This window comes from Daucus carota, chromosome 1 (assembly GCF_001625215.2).
Source record: "Daucus carota subsp. sativus chromosome 1, DH1 v3.0, whole genome shotgun sequence".
Lineage (NCBI taxonomy): Eukaryota > Viridiplantae > Streptophyta > Magnoliopsida > Apiales > Apiaceae > Daucus > Daucus carota.
Window position 1 is genome coordinate 39,066,840 of NC_030381.2, and position 22,080 is coordinate 39,088,919.

At 33.5% G+C, this 22,080-nt stretch overlaps 2 protein-coding genes across 4 annotated transcripts; one reads left to right on the top strand and one right to left on the bottom strand.

Annotated features, from left to right (window-relative positions):
- Positions 1-989: 989 nt before the first annotated feature.
- LOC108212924 (probable polygalacturonase) lies at positions 990-4,551 on the top strand. Its single transcript, XM_017384639.2, has 6 exons — positions 990-1,144; positions 2,317-2,634; positions 2,878-2,998; positions 3,101-3,275; positions 3,359-3,429; positions 3,542-4,551. Exons 1-6 carry the CDS (start codon positions 1,109-1,111, stop codon positions 4,213-4,215), a joined length of 1,395 nt encoding a protein of 464 aa, XP_017240128.1. The 5' UTR covers positions 990-1,108; the 3' UTR covers positions 4,216-4,551.
- A 2,454-nt stretch (positions 4,552-7,005) lies between these two features.
- Positions 7,006-14,321, bottom strand: LOC108205297 (kinesin-like protein KIN-14I). 3 transcript variants are annotated; one of them, XM_064083337.1, is made up of 20 exons: positions 14,173-14,321; positions 13,909-14,073; positions 13,460-13,626; positions 13,219-13,362; positions 12,810-13,046; positions 12,649-12,717; positions 12,266-12,334; positions 12,002-12,085; positions 11,738-11,869; positions 11,563-11,644; positions 11,351-11,446; positions 11,097-11,270; positions 10,291-10,397; positions 10,029-10,209; positions 9,757-9,916; positions 9,428-9,681; positions 9,170-9,333; positions 8,881-9,057; positions 7,475-7,962; positions 7,006-7,388 (listed from the first exon to the last, which is right to left on the bottom strand). In XM_064083337.1, the coding sequence occupies exons 2-20, from the start codon at positions 14,027-14,029 to the stop codon at positions 7,253-7,255; spliced, it is 3,042 nt and encodes a 1,013-aa protein (XP_063939407.1). In that variant the 5' UTR covers positions 14,030-14,073; positions 14,173-14,321; the 3' UTR covers positions 7,006-7,252. The 3 variants fall into 3 exon arrangements, with proteins under 3 accessions (XP_063939407.1, XP_063939411.1, XP_063939405.1); XM_064083341.1 differs by having other exon boundaries at positions 14,186-14,304; XM_064083335.1 differs by having other exon boundaries at positions 13,909-14,309.
- Positions 14,322-22,080: the final 7,759 nt, after the last annotated feature.

The following is a 22,080-nucleotide window of genomic DNA, read 5'->3' on the forward strand; positions in this document are numbered from 1 at the left end:
CATCCTTAACTAGTTTCCCTGCTTAAGGGTTTTTTTTGACAAATATGATCTACATTTTCGGGGTGAGTCAGAGGGGGTGAGTCAGAGTCGAACTCAGACCTGAACGACAGAATATCTAGCTGCAAGCCTGCAATGGCCTTATTACTTTCTTAATTACTTTCTTGTGGCGGCAATGGCCGTTTGAAAATAGTCACTGATCAATGGGCTAATTCCACAATTTCCGAAATCAGTTACCATCTCTATATGATACACACAACACAACTAAGTAAATGATTCATGTTATTACAACAAAAATATAAGAATATAAAAATTATTTTCAATTTTAAGTTAATAAATATAACTAATTTATATGATTAAGTCAAAAAATATTAAATGATCGCTCAATTTCAAGTTAACAAGTTAATTTATGAATAAATTCCGATTATTTTAGTTAAAATATATTATTCAGATCTATTTTAAGTCTTCTGACTTGTTTGATAAATATACATTAACACAAACATATTTTTGATAATTTAAAATTTTATTTTAAATAAAATATATGTATTAATTACATATAAATTATATATATATATATATATATATATATTTTGAGAAATTGAAAAATACTTTTCAAAATCCGGTTGAAAATAAACTACCGGATACATTTATATTATACGTAGATTTAGTCATTTAGACTTATTTATTCAGTTTAACGTATAATTTAAAATTTTATTAACATATTATTCAGTTTAACGTATAATGTTGAGGTTTTTTGAATAATTTCACTTTAAAGTCTTTGACATATAATAAAAATAAATTCAAATATTACAAAATTAACATAAGATTTTCGACATATTTTATATGTGGAAATTAAAATATTAAGTATTAATTTTATTTTTGAAAAAATAATGAACAAAAAATAAATAATCGCCGCGGATCGCGAACATTAACAAACAACTAGTACTAGTAATAATATTGTACTCATCAAGAGTGAAAGAAGAGCTGTCTTTTTCTTTATTTTCTTTTTATTTTTTGAGCTGTAGCTTTCTCTTACCATCCGTTATTTTTGCTCTTTAATTCCATCATCACTGCACCAATTTCTCTCCTTCTTCTTCCTCCTCGGCTGCAAATGGCGAGAGGAGATAAAAGAATCATGAAGAGGCTAGTAAGTACGTTTCTTTATCATCAAGTTTGCATTTTTATCACAAACTTTGTTTTTCTCATCATCAAGTTTGCATTTTTATCTGCTATTCATGTCTAATTCTTGATTTTCTTGATCCCCATTTCGATTCTGCATAATGGGTGTTTGTTAAATTGCTTGATTGATGATGGATTTTTCTCATTGTGGTTGATCATTGAGTAAAGATCGTTTCTTTATGGATATTATGTGATTTTTGTTGATTTTTCTGTAATGTCTTGTTATGAGGTGTGTGTTTGTGTTTGAATCATTTGGGAGGGATGCTGGTGTTTGTGACTGTTGATTTGATGTTAATTGTTGTTCTAGTGTTTGTTTACTTGTCTACATTGTGTAAATTCCAAACAACCTGAATGGACTGGTATACAAATTTTTGGGTTTTTCCTAGAACTTTGATAATGTTTTGCTAATAATGGAATCAAATCTGCTTTGATTTCTGTGGTATTGGACTCTTGGGTCTAATTTGTGGCCTTGAATCAAATCCCTAGGATCCCTCTCTAGGTTGCTTGTATATGCCAGTCAGTATAACACTAGCTTTCCTATTTATTATACCCACATGAGTAATTGAGGAGTCTAGCTTTTGATTTTGGCTTTTATCCATCTTGTAGGATACAATTTTTCTTTTCTCTAGACTTATTTTTTGCTATATGTAAAAATACATCTGGTTTCAATATGATTATCTGTCCTTTTCCGGTTGTATTCAATCATGACAGCAAATTTAGGTCTTACAAATTTGTAGTACTTGGTTGATTTATTATTCTTTAGCAACTGCAGGTTAAGCTCTATAGTCAATTGTTGTCTATTTAGACAACTTGTCCTTCTCTGGACTTTCACTACATAATAGTTTATATACTTTATAAAGCGTTATTTCATTATGTTGGTCACATGGTTGATGATTCCCAGTTACCATTTTAGTATTGTTATTTTGTCATACTTGTTAGCCACTAATTAGTGACCTTGACAATATTGTTGGTAATATATAGGATTTGGTTTGTGTGGTGTTGCATTTCTAATATTTAAATGCAATTGTCTAAACGCCAGATTCAGATGTTCTAAAATAATTCCAGAAAAACAACATCAGGTGTTGAACAATGTTTTACATTTTTATTAATCATTTTTCTTTGTTTATCCGGTTTTTCCAGGTAACTCTCATATTAATTGTTTCATTGAGTCATGTTGTTCAACATTGCGCGGCTGATAATATTGGACAATGCAAATCTAATGGGCCTCTCAAACCCAGGCCTCACAGTGTATCTATCTTGGAATTTGGGGCAGTTGGTGACGGGAAAACACTAAACACGATTGCCTTTCAAAATGCCATTTTCTATCTCAAGTCCTTTGCAGACAAAGGTGGTGCCCAACTCTATGTTCCATCCGGTAAATGGCTTACTGGAAGTTTCAACCTTACAAGCCACCTTACTCTCTTCCTGGAAAAAGAAGCAACTATTCTTGGATCACAGGTGACAAATTCTACTCATTAATTGTGAAAATTGTATAATATATCATATAATTCAAATTACAAGCTCGTTCTGCATTCTAAGGTTACGATGCAGTCTTACTCTTTACTACTTATTTGTTTGCACCTTTCCCTTTCCTCTGTTATAGTTTGTACTAGTCTGCACTTTTTAAGGATGTGGAAATTATAGAAGTTGTTTATATATCTGCCAATATATATTATTTGCTAATATGTTTTCCTGTTGCAGGATATTGCCCACTGGGAGGTTGTTGATGCCTTACCATCGTATGGACTTGGTATTGAACTTTCAGGTGGTAGATATCGAAGCTTAATTACCGGAAATAATCTAGTTGATGTTGTAATTACAGGTAGGACCATCCTTTCATTTTCAGAGTTTATTGTATATTTCTTTTGAGCGTTGTTATCTGCTATATGTTTTTATATATGTACACTTTAAATATATTACTCAGGTGACAATGGAACTATTGATGGTCAGGGTTCTGTGTGGTGGGAGCAGTTTAGTTCCCATTCTTTAAATTATAGCCGACCACACCTGGTGGAATTCATAAGCTCCAAAGATGTGGTGGTTTCAAATCTAACATTCTTGAACTCCCCGTCCTACAACATACATCCTGTATATTGCAGGTAATTTTGTCACCTCTTTCAGATACGTGTTGCAGTTGCGAATTCGTTAAATTCATGTTGTATGACATGTATCTGTGTTGCAGTAATGTCTTGGTTCAAAATGTAACAGCTTATGCATTACCAGAATCACCTTCCACTAGTGGAATAGTGCCAGGTATGCTTATTCACTCTATGAACTTGAAAACATGTCTAGAAAGTATATTACTGTAAATTATGTTACAGATAATGCAAACATACTCTCAGCCAGGTCATATGTGAATTTGCAGATTCCTCAGAGTATGTATGCATTGAGAATAGCAACATTAGTGTGAGTTATGACGCTATTGTGCTAAAGAGTGGCTGGGATGAATATGGAATTGCTCTTGGGAAACCAACCACAGATGTCCACATTCGGGACGTTCGCCTTCAATCTACTACAGGCGCAGGTTTGGCTTTTGGAAGCGAGATGTCCGGTGGCATCTCCAGTGTTCTGGTAGAGAAGCTAGATCTACATGACTCGTTTATTGGGATTGAATTCAAGACATCAATTGGTAGAGGTGGTTTTATAGAAGACATATATATATCAGACGCAAAAATCAAGGATGTTAAGACGGCTATCCTGGCAACAGGTCAGTCCGAGTCACACCCAGATGATAGTTATGATCCTCATGCACTTCCCGTTGTCAAAGGCATAACCTTTAAAGACATAGTTGGCAAAAATGTTACCATCGCAGGCAATTTTTCTGGGATTCCTGAATCTCCTTTTACGTCAATTTGTCTATCAAATATTTCCTTCACCACTACTACATATGCATCTGCTTCATGGCTATGTTCAGATGTGTCGGGTGCTTCAGAAAATGTGAATCCCGATCCATGTCCTGCGCTCCAGAACTCGTATTCTTCTCCTTCCTCCGTCTGTTCTCTCCTATTCTACCCAAGCAGTCATGCTGCAGTCTTATGATGCCTATACCTGAAATCACATTATTTATCACAAACAAATCTGTACATTATGAAATTCTCATCACCACATCAATCCATTTTAGCTCTTAATCTCCAATAAGAAGCAGCACAGATTGCTTCATACCATACCCCCCACTTAAACATACGGTCCCAGTCGTTGTCTTGCTACATATTTCACCTAAATCAAATTGTCATTTGGCAGTCAGTTGCATGTGTACAGCCTTGCTTTCTTCATTCTGTGAGAAAAATTTTGGTAGTGCAATATGATTTAGATCAAATTGTAATTCATTTCTATATTAATTAATCCCACGTTCTTTCATTTTCTTTTCAGTTTAAATTTCTGTATTGGCACCACGATTCGTTAGTGATAAATCTGTGAATAGCATGTTTTCGCTGGTATAAATGTTTTTATGTTTGTTCTAGAGAAAATTTGCAATTACTTCATTCCGTATTTTCTCAAAAATACTGCAATTTATATCGTTTTTTCGGGGCCCTACTACACATTCTGCTTTCATGTAATGTGACGTTGGGAATTATATCATAATCTATAATGTATGCAATGTTCATGTCCTCATTCTGGGAACCAAATCATCATTCTCTCCTACATGTCTGTGAAATGAGAGGTCTAATGAGGTTATATTCTTGGTGAACATGATGAGAAGTTTGATATGGTTTAAATGCAAAGCATGTTTTCTATAGATTGCAATCTTTGTTCTCACAATACAGATATCAGAAAGACAATGAATACTTAATTGATGTTCTTCAAGATGAAGAGTAGGCGCCATAATGCTGTTCTAATGGACAAGAACAGGGACATCTCAGCTGTCTCTATTTTATTTATTCAATATCTTCATGTATCTACTCACCGTGTGATCAGAAATAGTAGAGAATAGAGATAGGAAAATCCCGTTATAAATTATCCAACTGTTGCAGGAGATTGAATAGGAAGCTGTGCACATGCAAGTCCTCTTTGTAGCCCATGGTTCACATGTATAATTCCTGTGACTATTTTACAAGACTCTGACCTTTGGACCTTCCTCTGACATCTTGTTTTAATTTTCGAGAAATTAAGTTTCAGTTATAAAATCATATGGGGGCATTCTTATGACATCTTGTGTTGGATGGACTGGTTACTTCACATAATAACAGTAGTTCCATAGCTCGGTTAAGGAGGGGTCTCGGATTTGAGTCTTTCGAAGAATTAAGATAACACTCCACACCTGAAGCTCAGAGCATTGAGGTCCATCACAGCAACTGCATTTAGGAATGACAGTGTTTGATGGCCGGAAACTTGAGATGGGCCATAAGGGTCTGCCCCTGGTATACACCTACAATAGCTTGTTTGTTTACTTAGACAAAAATGAATAATACACTGACAGCTTATAGGTATGTCAATTATAAGTGGAATAGTAGATGATTTCGACTTCGAATAGAGACCTGAGCAACCCCGACCACAATAATACTCATAACTTTGCCCGACAAAAGATAATACTAACAACAATAATGAACTAAATAATGTCCATATTTGCACTTTACACTTGTAACACTTTAAAATTTTAGATAGACCGATTATCAACACAAGGTAATGTCGATATTTGGAGTTTACACTTGTAAAGATGTCATAAAACTTTGGAGTTTATACTTGTAGTTTACACTTGTAAAGATGTCACGAAACGTTCGTACTAGAGCTGAGCAAAAACCGAAAAAGAATCGAAACCGAATCGAAACAGATAAAAACCGATCCGAAAAAACCCGAACCGAAATCGAAACCGAAAAATTAAAAACCGAACCGATGTTATGGGTTCGGTTCCGGTTATTGGTTAAAACCGAATCGAACTTCTATTTAAATGATTAAATAAATAACATATTTATATATATAATTTATATGAATTTTAAAATAATTATTTAAGAACCAAAGTGCACCCCTTATCTTTTACATTTACTTTGCCTCCAGGTGTTTTTGATTTAAGTAAGAGTTGCAGTTTTAACTTCATCTACAACTTTCCTTCATGTCCACTGACCGAACAAGACTCTACGTGTTTTGATATCTTTTTTAGTAAATAGGCTAGTGTAAGTTGAATAGTTGATTATTACGTATATATTGCGTGTGTTAATTAGTCTTCTTCGTATATTATTTTTAATCTATAAATTTGTCGGTTTTACAATCGAAACCGAACCGATTATAATCGAACTGGAGTTTTTTAAATCGAATCTGAACTGGCGGTTGTGGTTTTTGATTTAAAAAACCGAAGATACATGGTTGCGGTTCCGATTTTATCCCGGAACCAAACCGAATCGGCCATGCTCTCCCCTAGTTCATACCACCAACTTAAATTCGTGGTAACTGTAGTTAAATTACTTGACAGAAATCAGGAACAAACTCTGGACTTCAAAACGACTACTGAGCAGTGAGCAAGTGAACTGATTCCTTTGATCTACATGGCTTACTGTTGCCATTGCACCAGAAGTCCGGAACAACCATCGATTCAGATACCCTGAAGCCAGATTCATCCTGCTTAACAATCCTTGCTAATACATACTTACTAATTACTAGTTATAACTACTTACATATGAGTTTATAAATGTTTTTCCTGCCAAAACGAGATATGAGCAAAAGTGTGTTTCTTGTATAAATTATGCACAAAATCCATTTTTGTTCCTGGATCACTTGGCTTGATGTGCAATCCGCAATCGCATATTTTTCATATCAGTTAGTAAAGTAAAAATAATGCAAGTTGTGTAGAGGGGAAATGAACTGTGAAAAAAAAAAACCGAAGTTATTATACACAGGTTCATAAAATCAGAAGTTAATATCAGTACTTATATCAGTTGAGTTTAAAAAATGGGGTTCCAACTTCCAAGAGTACTGCAACACTGAAAACATACAAGCAACTGGAATTATTGCTGTATTTTGACATATACATTACAAACTGATAAAGGAAAAGAAGCCTGGAAGAAACTATATATATAAAAAACTCTCACTCACTTCTCAAATAAAATAATTAAAAAATATGGAAAAATATTTGTACCAACAATCCCTACTTCATATTTCCAGTCTTCCGTTTAGCTTCTGAAGCAATTGCCTGCCTCCCTGCTCGCACTGGAGTGGTTTTATTCCCACTTCCCATTTTCCGTGAAGGTGGTGAAGGCCTGACTTTAGGAATCATACTCTTGCTGCAAGAATTCAGAATCAAAGTGATTAGATTAACATGTCAATGATGCATGTTATATATGCAGATGCAAACATCAGTCCATTTTACCTTAATTCGGGGCTTTTCCCTGGATTCGGGCTAGGCTTTTGAATCTTTGACCCAATTCCACTTGCTAAATTGGATAGTTTGGAATGGTTGTATTGCCAAAGCAAATCTGGTTCAGACGAATCACTAGTAGCAGCATCAAGCTCATCTAAATCGTCTGCAGTAGCAATATCGAACTGGTTGTTTGAAGGGAACATGTTATATGACTGCTCCGGGTATGATTTTGAGGAATCTGACAAATACTTGTGGTAGAATACGTCACCAATGTTGCCATCTGCTTCCCAGCATCCCAAAGGCTTTTCAACTCTCCTTGCAGCATCTTGCTTGTTTACCATTACCTTGTCTACCCAGTCACCTGATCCGGCATCTTTATCTTCCTCTCCGTAATGCTGACCAGGACTACTGACTGGAGGCCATGGTGGGGAATTTCCTAATAGTTCGTCTAGATCAAAGCTTTGACTCTTTTGTCTAGTTGAAGAATTTTTCCGGATCTATACAAGAAACATCAAGTCTTAAATGACCTTTTCTTTTAGGTAAATATAAATGACCTTTTGTTTAAACCTAAAAAACATGTAATCCACAAAATGTAGTGCATATACTAACAGCAAATAGTACTTAATAGCAGTAAAAGAAAGAACAGAGGTTTAGACCAATACACCTGTGTATAAGACACCAAGGTTTGCCACTAATTAGCTATGTTTAAGCATGACTATATGAATGTTGAACGTTGATAGGTCAGAAGCTTTTAGGAAATATTAACCCATGCATACAGACTACCTGTGCTGCTGTGCACAGACATTGCATGACACAATCTGTATAATAGAATTGATGTTATGACAATAGATGTGAAGCATTTCTGAAGTTTAAACAGCAGCACTCATACTAGTAGAAATTACTATTTCACAACTTGAGTGAACTTCAGGTTAACACTCAATAGTCAATAGTACTTCACAACCTCATTTCATAAAGACAACACAATTGAAATCACTATCTCCATAAAAAAGCATAAATACAATAAAAACCCTATCTTAAAAATTGTCATATAAAAGAAAATACTGATGATTTAGTTCAATTATAATATGGTAGCATCTCACTTGTGCTGTCATTCTTTCTTTCTTTTTTTGGCAAGTACACATGCTGTCATTCTAAATGTTAAAAACAGTCTAGATTTTTCTATTCATAGATTATCTATATATCAACATACATGCAGTTGAAATGATTATCATTGACATTTGCATTTCAGAACATGTAAGGAAGATGGCTAGAATTTCAACTACCACTATTTGTCATCCCAGATTCCTTATCACATTGAGCACTTAAAGAGAGATCATATTTAGCAACATGTTGCAAGTAAATGAACTCAGGTTGTATGATCAATAAAAAGGACAACTACTTAAACTGAGATGTACCTCTATATTGCCTACTTCCTCCATTGGTTTTCTTTGGTTGTTTGAATTAGAGAACACGTCTCCCCGCTTGTTGGATTGGAAAGGGGATGACATGCTACACGGGCTTCCCGACATCACACTTTGAACATGTTCTGGTTCTCTCTCTTTCCGTGCCAAGGCTGCTTTAAGACTTGCAATCTATCACAATAATAAAATTCTTTATCCAACATCATGCATGACCAGTGAGAATGTAATCAACTTATGTGGTAACCCCCAAATTGGAAGTAAGGTAATTGAAAGAGGGCAATACCTGTTCTTTAAGTTCTTTAACATCTGAAGTATCTTTGTTCACTCGTGCAGCACCAAGTTCTACTGTGGCAACCCGCTCCGCAAATTTAAGAGTACTGATTGTTTCTCCAACAGCATCTAGTTCAGGGCTTATGTGAACAAACATAAGTGTCTTAGCTTGCCCACCTAAAATAAAGTTACAACAGTGAGAAATATGTAGAAGTAGGAAAAATGTGAGAACTAGGCTTGAATTTACGCAGCTATAAGCATAGTTCCTTACCAAGTGAATCTTGGAGCAATTGGGTTAGTTTGCTATTTCTGTAAGGAACATGTGAATTTTTTTGTGCAAGGGAAGCTATTACATCGCCTAATGCCGAAAGAGACTTATTAATATGTTGTGCTTCTTTCAATCTGTCTCCCGTCACTTCAGATTTGTCCACCCTCTCACTTCCAGCCAGATCAACCAGATGCATACATCCACGAAGAACAGCTCCAGATGTCAAATCTTTTCCTTGGACATGGACAGTTAAACAACTGCATCATAACGAATATATATGAACATATGTGGACTAAAGTAATACTTCAAAGACAATTCGAATAATACTATACCTATGAGAGCGACTGCTGCGATCATTGAGGGCTGTTGCACCAACTGCCCTATTTCTTTGTCCTACGTTCATAAGATCAATCACGTCCGAAGGTGTGGTGACATGAAGTAGGCTTGCATCAGGAACATTAAGACCAGTCTGGGAGCTGTTGCGAATTTCTAATGTTTTAAATAGTTAAGAAAGAACCTTGTCCAATATTTCAATTTGCTGAAGTTACACTTTGTGATATATAAAAATACTTTATAAAATCGAAAATTTAATGTAGTGTAGGATATCTTTTATTGAATCCATCTGCGACTAAGAGGTCTCTAACTTGTTCATTATAAATTTCGATCATCTGGACAGAAACATCATATTGGAAGGTGTCTCTTCTTTGCTCAGCAAGAAGAAACAAATCACTTAATGCGCGGTAATTAACCCCTAGAGTATCCTCAGTTAGATCCCTAGGTCCAGTCTGAAACAAGAAAAAGAAAGAAACTCAACAATAGCATTTATTAAGCATAAGAATCATTAAGGAATCATCTGGATATCTCACCATTGTATATGTTTTCCCTGAACCAGTCTGACCGTAGGCAAATATACAAACATTGTAACCATCAAGAACTGAACGTATTAATGGCCTAGTATCTGAGAATACCTCTCCTGCCATAAGGAAAATAAAGAAAGAAGACAACAATTAAGAAGTTAATCTGAAATTATAATGCGTATCTCTAACCAATATAGTTTAGAAGCCTAAAAAAATTATTTTATTGCAGATTGGTAGTAGGGCATTATCTTATTAAACACTTTAGTGGATGAATATTCAATGCAATTTGATGGCAAAGATTGCTTTTGGTGATTAGCCGAAAGAAGAAAGTGATATCCGGCCATCTAAATTGTGGAAATAAAAATCCGGCCACCAAAGTGATATAGTAGGTAAAGTTGAGCCAGGAGTTAGCAATTTACTATAGACAAATATAACCAGGGACGGAATGAAGGGGGCGCATGGGGTGGCCATGGTCCCCCCAAAACCTCCCCCAAGAGCTTAAATTAATTCTATTTTGAGTATAAAATATGATAATATGATCATTCCCCCCTCCCCCCTAAAAATCTCCCAAAAAGCTTGTATTTATTTAATTTTGAGTATAGAAATTGCTTTTAGAGTTCGTTTGGTCCCCCATAAATTAACAAAATCTTGATGGTCCCTTCAAACATATATAGAAATTTCATGTAAATATGGATTTTATGCATACAACTTCGTAAACTTGTCAATAAATCTAGATTGTCGGAATGTATTTTTTGTTTAAAATATTTTCACCCCTTCAAATTATTTTTCTGGTTCCGTCTCTGAATATAACTAACCTTGCGTTGCACGGGGTCCATATACTTTGTTGAAGTTGAAGGATCGATGTCCTTTTCCATGTCTTGACGGAGCACTAATGGTTATCACTCCTTCTTCAATCTGATCCACTGTACTTGTATAGTTTGCCTGATCTCCTAAGAAGGGTCTAACTCGACAATATACCCTAATATTTCCTAATTAAACATAAAAAAAAAAACAAAGATTAGATTTAATTTAGAAGCTAGACATTGACGTACCAGCATGACTTCAGTACCTTTAAGGTCTTGTACTTGATTATAAAGTTTGCGGTTTTCAAGGAGCACTTTATGATATCCGGAAGCAGCATGTGCCAGACCATGAATGTGCATACCTTCAAGAATATAGAACGTATTAGACACAATATTTCTATCATCCATACCGAAACCTTAATTAAGAGGCTTTTATATCTTTCTAAAAATGATCCACAAAAATAATTAAACAACTGACCAAGATTTTGCATCTCTTCATGAAACTTCATTTGCATATATTGCATGCCAGCTTTTGTAGTAGAAAGAGTTTGTTTAAGCTCCTGCAAGAATATTAATCAGCTTTATATAGGTTGCACAATCACAAAATATATTTGTCAAAAAGAGAAGTGACTGAAGGAACAGATATAGTTTACCTTTATGTCTCTATGTTGCTCGTCAACGATCATCACTTGTTTCATGGATCTTCTCTTTGATTCCTCATCAGAGACATAGTTGCTGGTAAAACACTGCTCTTTCTTTCGCTGAGCAGCATTTCTGTCTTCAATCTTAATTTGCGGCAGAAAAAGAAAGAAACATCAGTTTATTTCAATAATGCATCACGTTGTTTTCTTAGGCGATTACTATCTCACATATTCTGGTGATACTTTACTAAATCTAGTACCAGTGAAAATGTTTACCTTCAGTTTTGAGTCACCTGAATTCTGTTTCTGCAAAACCTTGTTTCCATGCAAACAAGCGGTATCCTTTGATGATGTTTTCTTCTGCAAGATAAATAAGAAAAATGTTTCAGCCATTTAAAGAAAACTAGCCTTGGATGGCATGTTAAAACTTACAGAAGTATTTGGTGGTCTTTTAAGCGTTTAAGTTTTTTAAGATTATGTCGCTATTTGAAATAAGCAGCTAATAAGATGATAAATACAGAAGATAGCAAGTAAGCATACCACTTCAAGTTGGTTTGCAATTCGATGTTCAAATTCCTCCATAACTTTAGTCAGCACAGATTCTACGAGCTGTTACAAGCATTCAAAGATAAAGTTTAGAGAAACCAAGATTGAGACAACAAAAGTCCAAACACCCATGAATTTAGAGCATATAGTACCCCCTTAAGTTTGGGCGTTAGTCATGTGGAAGTTTCCGAAGTTTCTTAAGATCTATATTCAATCTGTAATATGTAAACTTGAGATATTTTGTATTTCATATCCACACAAGTTTATCTTCTTCAAACTGCCTAACCGGGAACCTCAAAAACAGGTAAAATGTTTCACAAAGATTCACAAGGGAGTTCTTTTGTAAAAAGAATAGCACCGGACACGTTTATACTTACACTGGGAACTTCTTCAGCCTTTTTATCCAATAGAACTGCTCGAACAAGCATACTTAGGGGTGAAGAGTGCTGCATATGAGAATATAAACAAGAAATAACTATCCATGAACGCATTAAAGTATGGCCCAACTAGAGATGCAATATTTAGTCAGTTCACGAACCAATGTACTAGAGTCATTATCGGGACAGAGGTTACTCAAAGTCTTTTCATTCATCGATATATTCCTTGACAAAGAATTGGTAAATGGCTCCGAATTTTTGCGAACATGATTTCTCATGGGTGTAGTTAGCTTTACATTTCCACCAAATTTCCACACTCCGTTGCCACCAGCTTGTTTCCAGTCACTGTATGATTTGAGTGCCAACACGCAATTAACAATCCTTGCAGATTTTCCTCCCTGGAAATTCACACATGAAAAAAATCACTCCACTATAGTTTGGATAATAACTCTGGTCAGGTGGAACCAAGTTCCAAATATGCTCTTAGCAATCAAATGCCACAATTACAGGAGTTAGCCATTGAGTTTTAATTCGAATTTTGTATCTAATTGTTGTAAGTGCAGTTTTTACCTGTTCTAAATCAGAAGCTTCAAAGGTAGGAAGCCCCATATCTTGCACAGATACAAGAAAGTTCCTCACATTTTCAAAGTACTGATAGGCAGATAAAGCTGCCCCATCCGCTATTTGAGCAGAATCACACAGGCTCTCCACAACCTAAAAATTAATCGCATCCAGTCAAAACATCCTCAATCAACTCGAAAGCATTTCTGGTCCAATTAATTGCGTAAACAAATGACAGACGAACTTGTACCTTTGGGACGGCTCCTGGTTGAATCTTGTTTAGTACATTACAAAGAATGAGCCCGCTCCTCAAACCGATCCTAAACTCTTCCTCAGAAGGTTCTGCAGGCAAATCTCTAGCTCCAACAACTCCAACCATCTTTCTCAACCAAGCAGCTGCTTCATACCTTCTCATCGCTAAAAACACATAAAACAAAAAGACAAACAACATATATTCAACATTGCATTTGACACCTCCAACTAATTTCAAATCATCAACCAAAACTCTCAGCTATGCAATTTAATAGCAATAACAGAAAACAATCAAACATTAAAAACATCCTTAACAATCAAATTTGATCTAAAATCATATCGTTCCTTTAATTTCAAAATTTATCAACAACAAAAATTCGCAATCAAATCGAATTGAAGATATCACATTACAACACAAACACATAAAAATCAAGTAAATAAATTCACCAGCTTCCTCAGCTCTCCGAGAATCTAAATCGAGATCGCGAGAACGCACGCCGTGCTGTTGAAGAACACTCTCCACCACAGACGCCATTGAAAACGACAATTCTTCTCCTTCACTCGCCATCACAAATCAAACAACTCAATCGTGTCTCCCAAGCCACCGAGATTCTAGAGAGAGAAAGTGTAGAGAGAGAACGCTTCAACAAAAGAGGGAGGAGAATAAAATTTTACAGGCTAACACATTATGATGATGATGATGATACATACACACATTACATACACACAGTCTCCATGCCTTTGCTTTATCTCTCCTGTGCTTTATACTTATAGTGACTAGTATGTATACAACTTTTTTTGAATATAACAACTTAGCCGTTCTCTCTCTAACTCCGAGCCTCAACGTTTCATTTTTCAGAACCCCATTTGTTTAATTTGTTTTAACAGCTACGTAAGTTTAAAATTTTTTTAGCGCGTGGGGAGTAAGCTCTATTTGGTGACGTGCATTGTTTGTATCGGGTAAGGAAATTGATTTAGCGATTAGCTATTTTGGTTTATTAAATTATTTATTAGCAAATTAAGTAGGAGAGTCACATTGTGTAATAGATTTTTCCAATTTTAGGTAATTAATTTATTAAATTTTTTATTCTCTCGAGTGTACGAGAAGGGTCGAGTACATTATGATCAATTAAATTATTCCACTAACATTATTTGATTGAAATAATTTATTTCACCAAAATCTACTCTCCACGAGCCTAATAGCATGATTTAAACGATATAGTTTATTTCATTGAAACCTATTCCAACATATCCGATATAAATAGCTAGTATCTTTAAGATTTTCTAAAAATACCTCATTTATAATATATATTTCTTTCAAAAATAAAGTACAATAGGACATACAACCTCAGTTACAAAATAACTGTTTTCTAATCAGTGCTGCAGTCTCGTCTCATGTAATTTTGATCGCATTTGAAAATAATTTGTGATGAGAATATTTTTACAAATTCCTTTATTTTTTTACTATCTCAGTGTATCTCGATTATATATTTAAATGAACTTTTTTATTTTTAACTAAAATATAAATCAAATTTTGATTGAGAAAAGCATACAAAACAATGATTTATTGCATGATTGAAGAATATTGATATTTTTGAAAAAAAATATTAATTTTATATATTTTATGATCACCGTTATATCATATTTTTATCATTTTTTGTTGAAATCACTATGAAAATACAAACTACGAGGCCGTTTGGGTTAGCTTAAAAGAAGTGACTTCTTGCTTAAATTAAAGAAATGGGGTAGAAGTGAGAAGTAAATAAGTGAATAAAGTGTTTGGAAAAGAAGTAGAAACTCTGAGAGAAAAGCTAACAATCTCAACTTCTTAAAAGTGCTTCTACTTATTTATACAAACGGGTCACGAAAAGCAGAAGCCGGAAGCAGCTTCCGCCATCCAAACATGCCCTACAATCTTTCTTAGGGTCCGAAATGTCACGAAGTATAAAAGATTGAGAATCCTATAAAGTGTTTAAGCAGGAGTAAGAATAATACGGCGATTAAAAAAAAAAATATTCTGGTCAGTGATATCTGTTAATTAGGTGAATTATTACTCATATCTTTACAAATTTTTCAAAGTTTTCACAATTTACTATTTCGTTCTCAATTTTTATTCCCTACCTATAGGGTCCATTACATTGCATAATTGTTTGAAGTTTTAATTTTTGTATATACTATTTTCTTTTATGATGTGTTTAAACATTCATATTAGTTTACATTCTGAATTTGATCATTATATAAAATGAATTTAGATTTTATTTAATATCAACAATATTCAAATATCATTATAGATTTAAGATCTTGAAATGACAATTTAGTTATGTTATTTGACGTTCAACATAATACAACAAACACAATCTTATGAATTTTATGAACATTTTTATAAAATGACATAAAGTGAAGATAATCTAAAGCAAAATATGGGAGAAATCTATACATGATATCGGCTAGATTTTTAAATTTTCGGAAGTTACACAGTTTAGAGGTGTTGGTTAAAAATGTTTAGTTAAATTATATAAAATATATTGATTTTATAAAATTCGTTGAACGTGGATGCTCCGATGGGATCAATTTTATTTTAAAACTAATATATTATTATTTCAAATTATTATAAATAAAATTTATTAGTCTAATATAATAATAAATAACTCGGAAGAGGTTGGTCTACGATCAATATGAAATTATTAACTATATTTTACTTGGGGAAACTTCTTTTTAGAAAACCAAGAGTGAATTTTTTTTATATATCACCTAAATTTTCTATTCATGACATATCATAAATTTTTGGACTTTTTTCATAAACGACCAAGTTTAAAAGAGTTTTTGCAAAAATATTATAACTTTTAAAATCAAATTGTAAAAATATTATATTTAAAAAATATTTCCTAAAATACCGTGGTTGCATATGCAACCATATCTGCAACTGCTAGCAATCATGTATGCAACCAGAAATGCAATTTTGAATATTTTTTTTGAAAATTACATTTAGTTGCATAATAAGTTGCAACTGTTTGCAAAGGTAGAAAAATGAATACACATGTGGGGCCAATACTCTCAAAAGTAACTAAAACAACAAACTCGAAATCAACTAAAAGCAACCAACCTTCAACCTCGTCAGGAAATCACCACACACACCACCGCACTCATTAAAACCCACTGACTCTCTCGATTTCTCACACACTCCTCGACCAATTATAAAAACAAATTTAATGAATCTCTATTGCAACATGAAATGACTCAACATCAGCATCCTCTTCTTCGTCACTCTCCTCGTTGCTACACTCATCCTCTCCATCGACTGGCGATACAATCGCCGCCGCTGATGAAACTCCGATCCCGATTATTGTCGGACTCCTTCGCTTTCTTCAAGACAACACGAGACAGATCAAAAGAAGGAAAAGAGAGCAATGAGATTGAGAAAGGAGATCGAGGAGATGGAGATAGAGGAGAGAGGGAAAGAGAGGGATACGGAGAGTTGGTGGGAGAAGAAAGGCACAAAGAGTAAATGGGGGAGAGGGACGATGAGTTTAAACAATAGTTAGGAAGTACCGTATATATTAATGCAATTTACATATCTTTTTTTCTACTAAAAACATAAATCTGCAATCAGTTTAATGGAGTAGTAAGTTTGCAATAAAAAACTTCAAAAACGGTATATCGAATAATTTCCCTATTTTTTTTTTTTTTTGCAAAGAACATTGGAGATGTTCTTATAAACTATCTAATAGCCAGTAATATTCATTCAAATGAGAAACACATGACTTTGAAATTAGTGGACTAAAATAGAAAATTACAAAAAACTGATACTGCAATATTAATAAATCTACGAAATTCTTCCCCATCCCTCATTTTCAAGGCCGGCGTCAGAGATTTTGGTGCCCTTGACGAATTTTGAGAATGATGTCCTTATTTTTCAAGATCTTAAAGGAAAAATTTGCATACATTCGAATCAATATACAATGACATAATCAAAAATACTGTTCTAAGATTGACATCACAATCAATTCAAATACATGTAAATGTGTAAATTTATTATTATATACATACAGATTTTTTGATGCCTCTGGATAGTGGCGCCCTAAACCTTCAACTTGATCGTTTTACTCGAGGGTCGGCTCATTTTGATGGATACATGCAAATTTAGGTTATTTTACCTACTGATTTCTCCCTGAAATGTAAATTGGATTGCAGATAAACATATCCACAACCACATAACAGAATTATGCTGGGAATGTCTTGACATGATTCAATTTAAATTCGAAAATTCAAATTTCTAGTGGATGCAGGTGACTTTGTCCTCTTTCGTTCAATTTGTAAGATGCAGCCATCTTAATCCTACCAACCATCCATGGACTTTGAAGTATTTTCGTGTCTTATCGTTAAGTTGATTTTAAGCATTAGTTTTAAATTCAGCAGGCCGGGTCCATTTTGCCTGGAGTTTGTTCTGGCAACAATAGGTACTGCACATTTTTATTTCATGTTTCTAAGTAATATAGTATTTTTGGAATAATATAGTTTCAAAAATACTATATTATTCCACTTTTAGTGCTTATATCTTGATAAATATTATGATTTAATTAACTTGGCAGGCTTTGAATGATGAGAGAATGAGATAATTCTAGAGCTCGTTCGGTTAATATCAGAAATAAAGTACGAGTTTGTAATAAATAAATCATATTAGTATTTTTTTTTTGAAACAAAGGTGTTAATCTAATAATAAAAGGCCATACGTCATCTACACCAATGATCGAGTCGAACAAACAGTAAATTGCAATCGCCTGTTCTCACAAAGAGACAGTTAAACGATATTTTGAAGAAAATGTATTACAAATACAAGTACCCGCTTCATGCATTCTCGTTGAATTACTGGTACCCTCTTCATCATGCCCCGATAGAGCTATCGTTTGAGCTATCGACCAGAACTGCGATTCCATACAAACTTTCATCACCAAATCAAACCCCGCTTACAATTAAGAAGCGAAAAACAAAGCTCTCACCAGGGAGAGAAAACAACCTTAGATGAAACCACAGAAACAAGAGGAATCCGACTGAAAATCCACCCACTTGAAATAGAGGAGAAAGCCAGCGAAATCTCCGATGGTTTTAGATCTAAGAATCCCCCGAGAATAGATCTGGAGCAGAACCACAAAAACAAGAAAAATCGGACTGCAACTCACCCGCTTGGAAGAGAGACAACGAAATCTCCGATGGCTCTGGATCTAAGTTTCTCGAGAAAAAGTATTATTCAAAAACTAAGAATAAAATAAAGTAGTTAACTGATTCGGGGCTTTCCACCGGTGAAAACCGATGGAAGCCCCAGGCGGCTACGACAATAGAGAAGCTAGAGAGAATTAGGGTTTTTTGAAGAATGTGGTTATTTTATCCCGATCGAAATTGTTGTATTAATCATATTAGTATTAGTTTGATGTTTAAGTTTTCAGATATATACCTCAAAACTTGTATGGTATCAAATATTATTCAATTAGCATAAAACATTATCTTTTCACTTGAAAATTCGTTTGAACCGAAAATGACACAACTTGACCTTACATTCAACAAGAATATATTACCTTTGGTTTTAAGTTTTTGTATGTGAGGTCGCTAGCTAAAAAGGGGAAAATTTGATCTTAAAGCAACAAAAACGAAAGTTTATTAATATAGAAAGCGGTAATAAGAGAGTATAATATGTTTGCGTTTGGCGTAAATACGAGGTGCAGGCAAAGTGTCATTATCGATTAATATTACGGTAGTTGAAAACAGTTAGAGGCCCTAGCAGTGGAGTAATAATGGGTTAATATTAACAAACAGCACCTTCGAAAAGTTCGCCATTACACTTCGACTTTGGATACTCATTGTTTTTCTTTGAATCAAAGCATCATCCATGTGATGTACTAGTGATATAACGTTGTTACTAGTGGGAGAACTTCTGCAACTAAAGAGCTAAAGTCGACAGTTTAATAATCCTTCCACTACTTAATTATATTAAGGGGTGATTAGGATGGATAAATAAATAATCAAAATTTATTAGATAAGACGCCGTATAGAACTAATGAAATAATCACGATGACTAATTAAATTCTTAGTCAAAATTCTTTTATATATAATTATTAAATGTTTGTCGACATTATTTTGATGAGAGTTTCAGGTCATTCCTGATAGAAAATTGAAAAACGTCGTGAGTTAATTGTTTTAAAATATCGATCCTAAAAATATAATATAATATTAAATCATGGTAATATATTTCCAATATTTTTTTTTGAATAAAAAGATATTGAAGATATAATATCAACTTTCAACTATATCAATAATTAAAAAAAAACTAACATATTTGTGAGATATTGTGTGTGGCAATTTTTCTGCCGTATATACGAATTTTATTATTATGCACAAAATATATCAATATAAATTTTAAATTATAGATGTTATTCGAAAATTATTTTTCTAATACCATCTGCTTCCACTTCATTGGACGTTTGGAACAGAATACATCAAGAAAATAAATAGTACTTCTGCAAACAGATTAATGGAAGGGGTAGATTGGTCTATTAAACGAATTCTCATGTTACTGTGACATCTAACGTTCGAAATATTCAAAATGTTGGTCTGGAGACCGGACCAAATCTAGTTAGGTTTGGGGATAAGCGGTCCCTACAAGAGCGTCCCTACTGGAGGGAGACCACTTTCTTCTTGGAAGTCATGCTAAATTGACAATATTAACCTTCCAACTAAGTAGTGCCACCTTTATACTGGACAATATTTCACGAATATTCATATCGTCAGTGTTCTAAAAATCCCTGATTTAACCGATTAATCCCTGATTAATCCCCTGCAAAATCGGTCACCGATCCGATCTTTGAAATCCGATTAATCCTTATATATATTTCTTAATTGAATTATATGTGATAAATTATTAAAATTAAAATACTATATTACTTTAAATGTGAATAATTATAGAGTTTATGAATATAGTAAATATATTAGTTACTAAATAGATAATATAATAATAACTAAATATTAAATAATATTTTAATATTAAAATAAAACCGATTTTAACTCCGATTAATCCCCGATTTCCGATTAATCCTTGAATCGGTAGCTCAACCGATTAAGTCCGATTCCCGATTTCTGTAACACTGCATACAACCAGAAAAAAGAGGATAAAAATTAGCGGATATTGTGATATAGTACTGTACAATCTTATATAATAAAAATATTTTAAACATGGTAAAAGTTGAAAAAATATATTCAAAAAATAAACTATAAATATGTTATTCTTAACTATATATATAAGCAATATTTCTGACACGAATAAAATAACTTATAATAATATATTATATATTATTCTGATAACTATAACTATTTTCCAGTGCTTAGCATTGTACTTGCCCTTGGATCATGGAATTACACGCCTTGAATTTCTTCCACTTTCATTTGTTTCACCAACAATGGAATCATGTGGTGACTCACGAGTAACAAAAGCAATGAAAAGAAAAAATGTTGATGTAATCATATACCGAATTTCTGTTCACATAGAGTGAAGTATCTTCTCTGTGTTTATTGGCGAAAAATAAATTCTAATAACTTTGGCCTAAAACATGAAAAGTAGCTGGTCTGTATGCTGTATGCCTGCAAATAGTAAGTTCGAATTCGACACACATCAAATATTTTGCATGAAAAACTCTACTAATAAATACTACTGTATATATCAAGATATTAAGAAATAATTCTTAATTTTTCACTAATTAATCGGTGAAAAAGCTAAAAATATTTTCATTTTTTTCCTTAAATCTTCATTGACAATATTTGATTTGTTCGATTCATTTTAATAATAATGGAATCCCATATATATAAATAAATTACTCAAATAAAATCATCCAAATATTCTCCCTAGCACTCTGGAAAAAAAAAAAATTGAATCTACGTAATAGTACTCTCTATCCAAATTAAGACCCAAATTAAGACCCTGATATATGTTGTCATATTAATGGGAATAAAACAACCAAGTGAGAATAAGAATTGATTGATTTGATTAGGACTATAGAGTGGTCAGATTAGATGAATAAACATGGGACTAATCACACTTAAGTTGACTCCACTAGCTTGCCAAAAAACATGCAAGGTTATTGTTTTGAATCATTATATTTAGAAAACAATGACATCTAATCATCCTTCCCATTCTTGATTAGGCATTTTTAATCAACTTAATTATCGCGACCCCTGATTAGGACGTAGTGCATGAACATACGTTGTATCATGTATGCAAGTCCGAAACGAGTAGGTAAAACAACTTTTTTTAGCTAGAAAAATTGTGAGAGAAATTATAAAAGAAAAGGTGATATATTAGTAATTAAGTTCACATGATATCAATGAAATATTCATACGAACCGTAATAAAGCTACAAGCTTGCTACTTGCTACTCCATATCAAACATGTAATAAAATATAATAAAGTTTATAAAATATACAAGTCATTTTCATTTTTTTATACATTTCTTGATAAATTTATTATCACTTATATTGTGATTACTCGATCAACCTGAATATAAAAAGATTAAAAAAAAAGACTATAAAAGTAGGTACATTTTAACTTTGTGAAAAGTTTATAGTCCACCGCCGAGGG

What these genes read in the sequence shown, in the direction of transcription:
- LOC108205297 (XM_064083337.1), bottom strand. Translation starts at nt 14,029, where the DNA reads ATGGCGAGTGAAGGAGAAGAATTGTCGTTTTCAATGGCGTCTGTGGTG. An exon ending in AGGCTGAAGAAGTTCCCAGT is followed by an intron (nt 12,335 to 12,648) that starts GTAAGTATAAAC and finishes TGCTTGTAACAG; the next exon opens with CTCGTAGAATCTGTGCTGAC. An exon ending in CGCAGCAGTCGCTCTCATAG is followed by an intron (nt 9,682 to 9,756) that starts GTATAGTATTAT and finishes GTTATGATGCAG; the next exon opens with TTGTTTAACTGTCCATGTCC.
- LOC108212924 (XM_017384639.2), top strand. Translation starts at nt 1,109, where the DNA reads ATGGCGAGAGGAGATAAAAGAATCATGAAGAGGCTA. An exon ending in AAAGAATCATGAAGAGGCTA is followed by an intron (nt 1,145 to 2,316) that starts GTAAGTACGTTT and finishes CGGTTTTTCCAG; the next exon opens with GTAACTCTCATATTAATTGT. An exon ending in AGTTGATGTTGTAATTACAG is followed by an intron (nt 2,999 to 3,100) that starts GTAGGACCATCC and finishes TATATTACTCAG; the next exon opens with GTGACAATGGAACTATTGAT.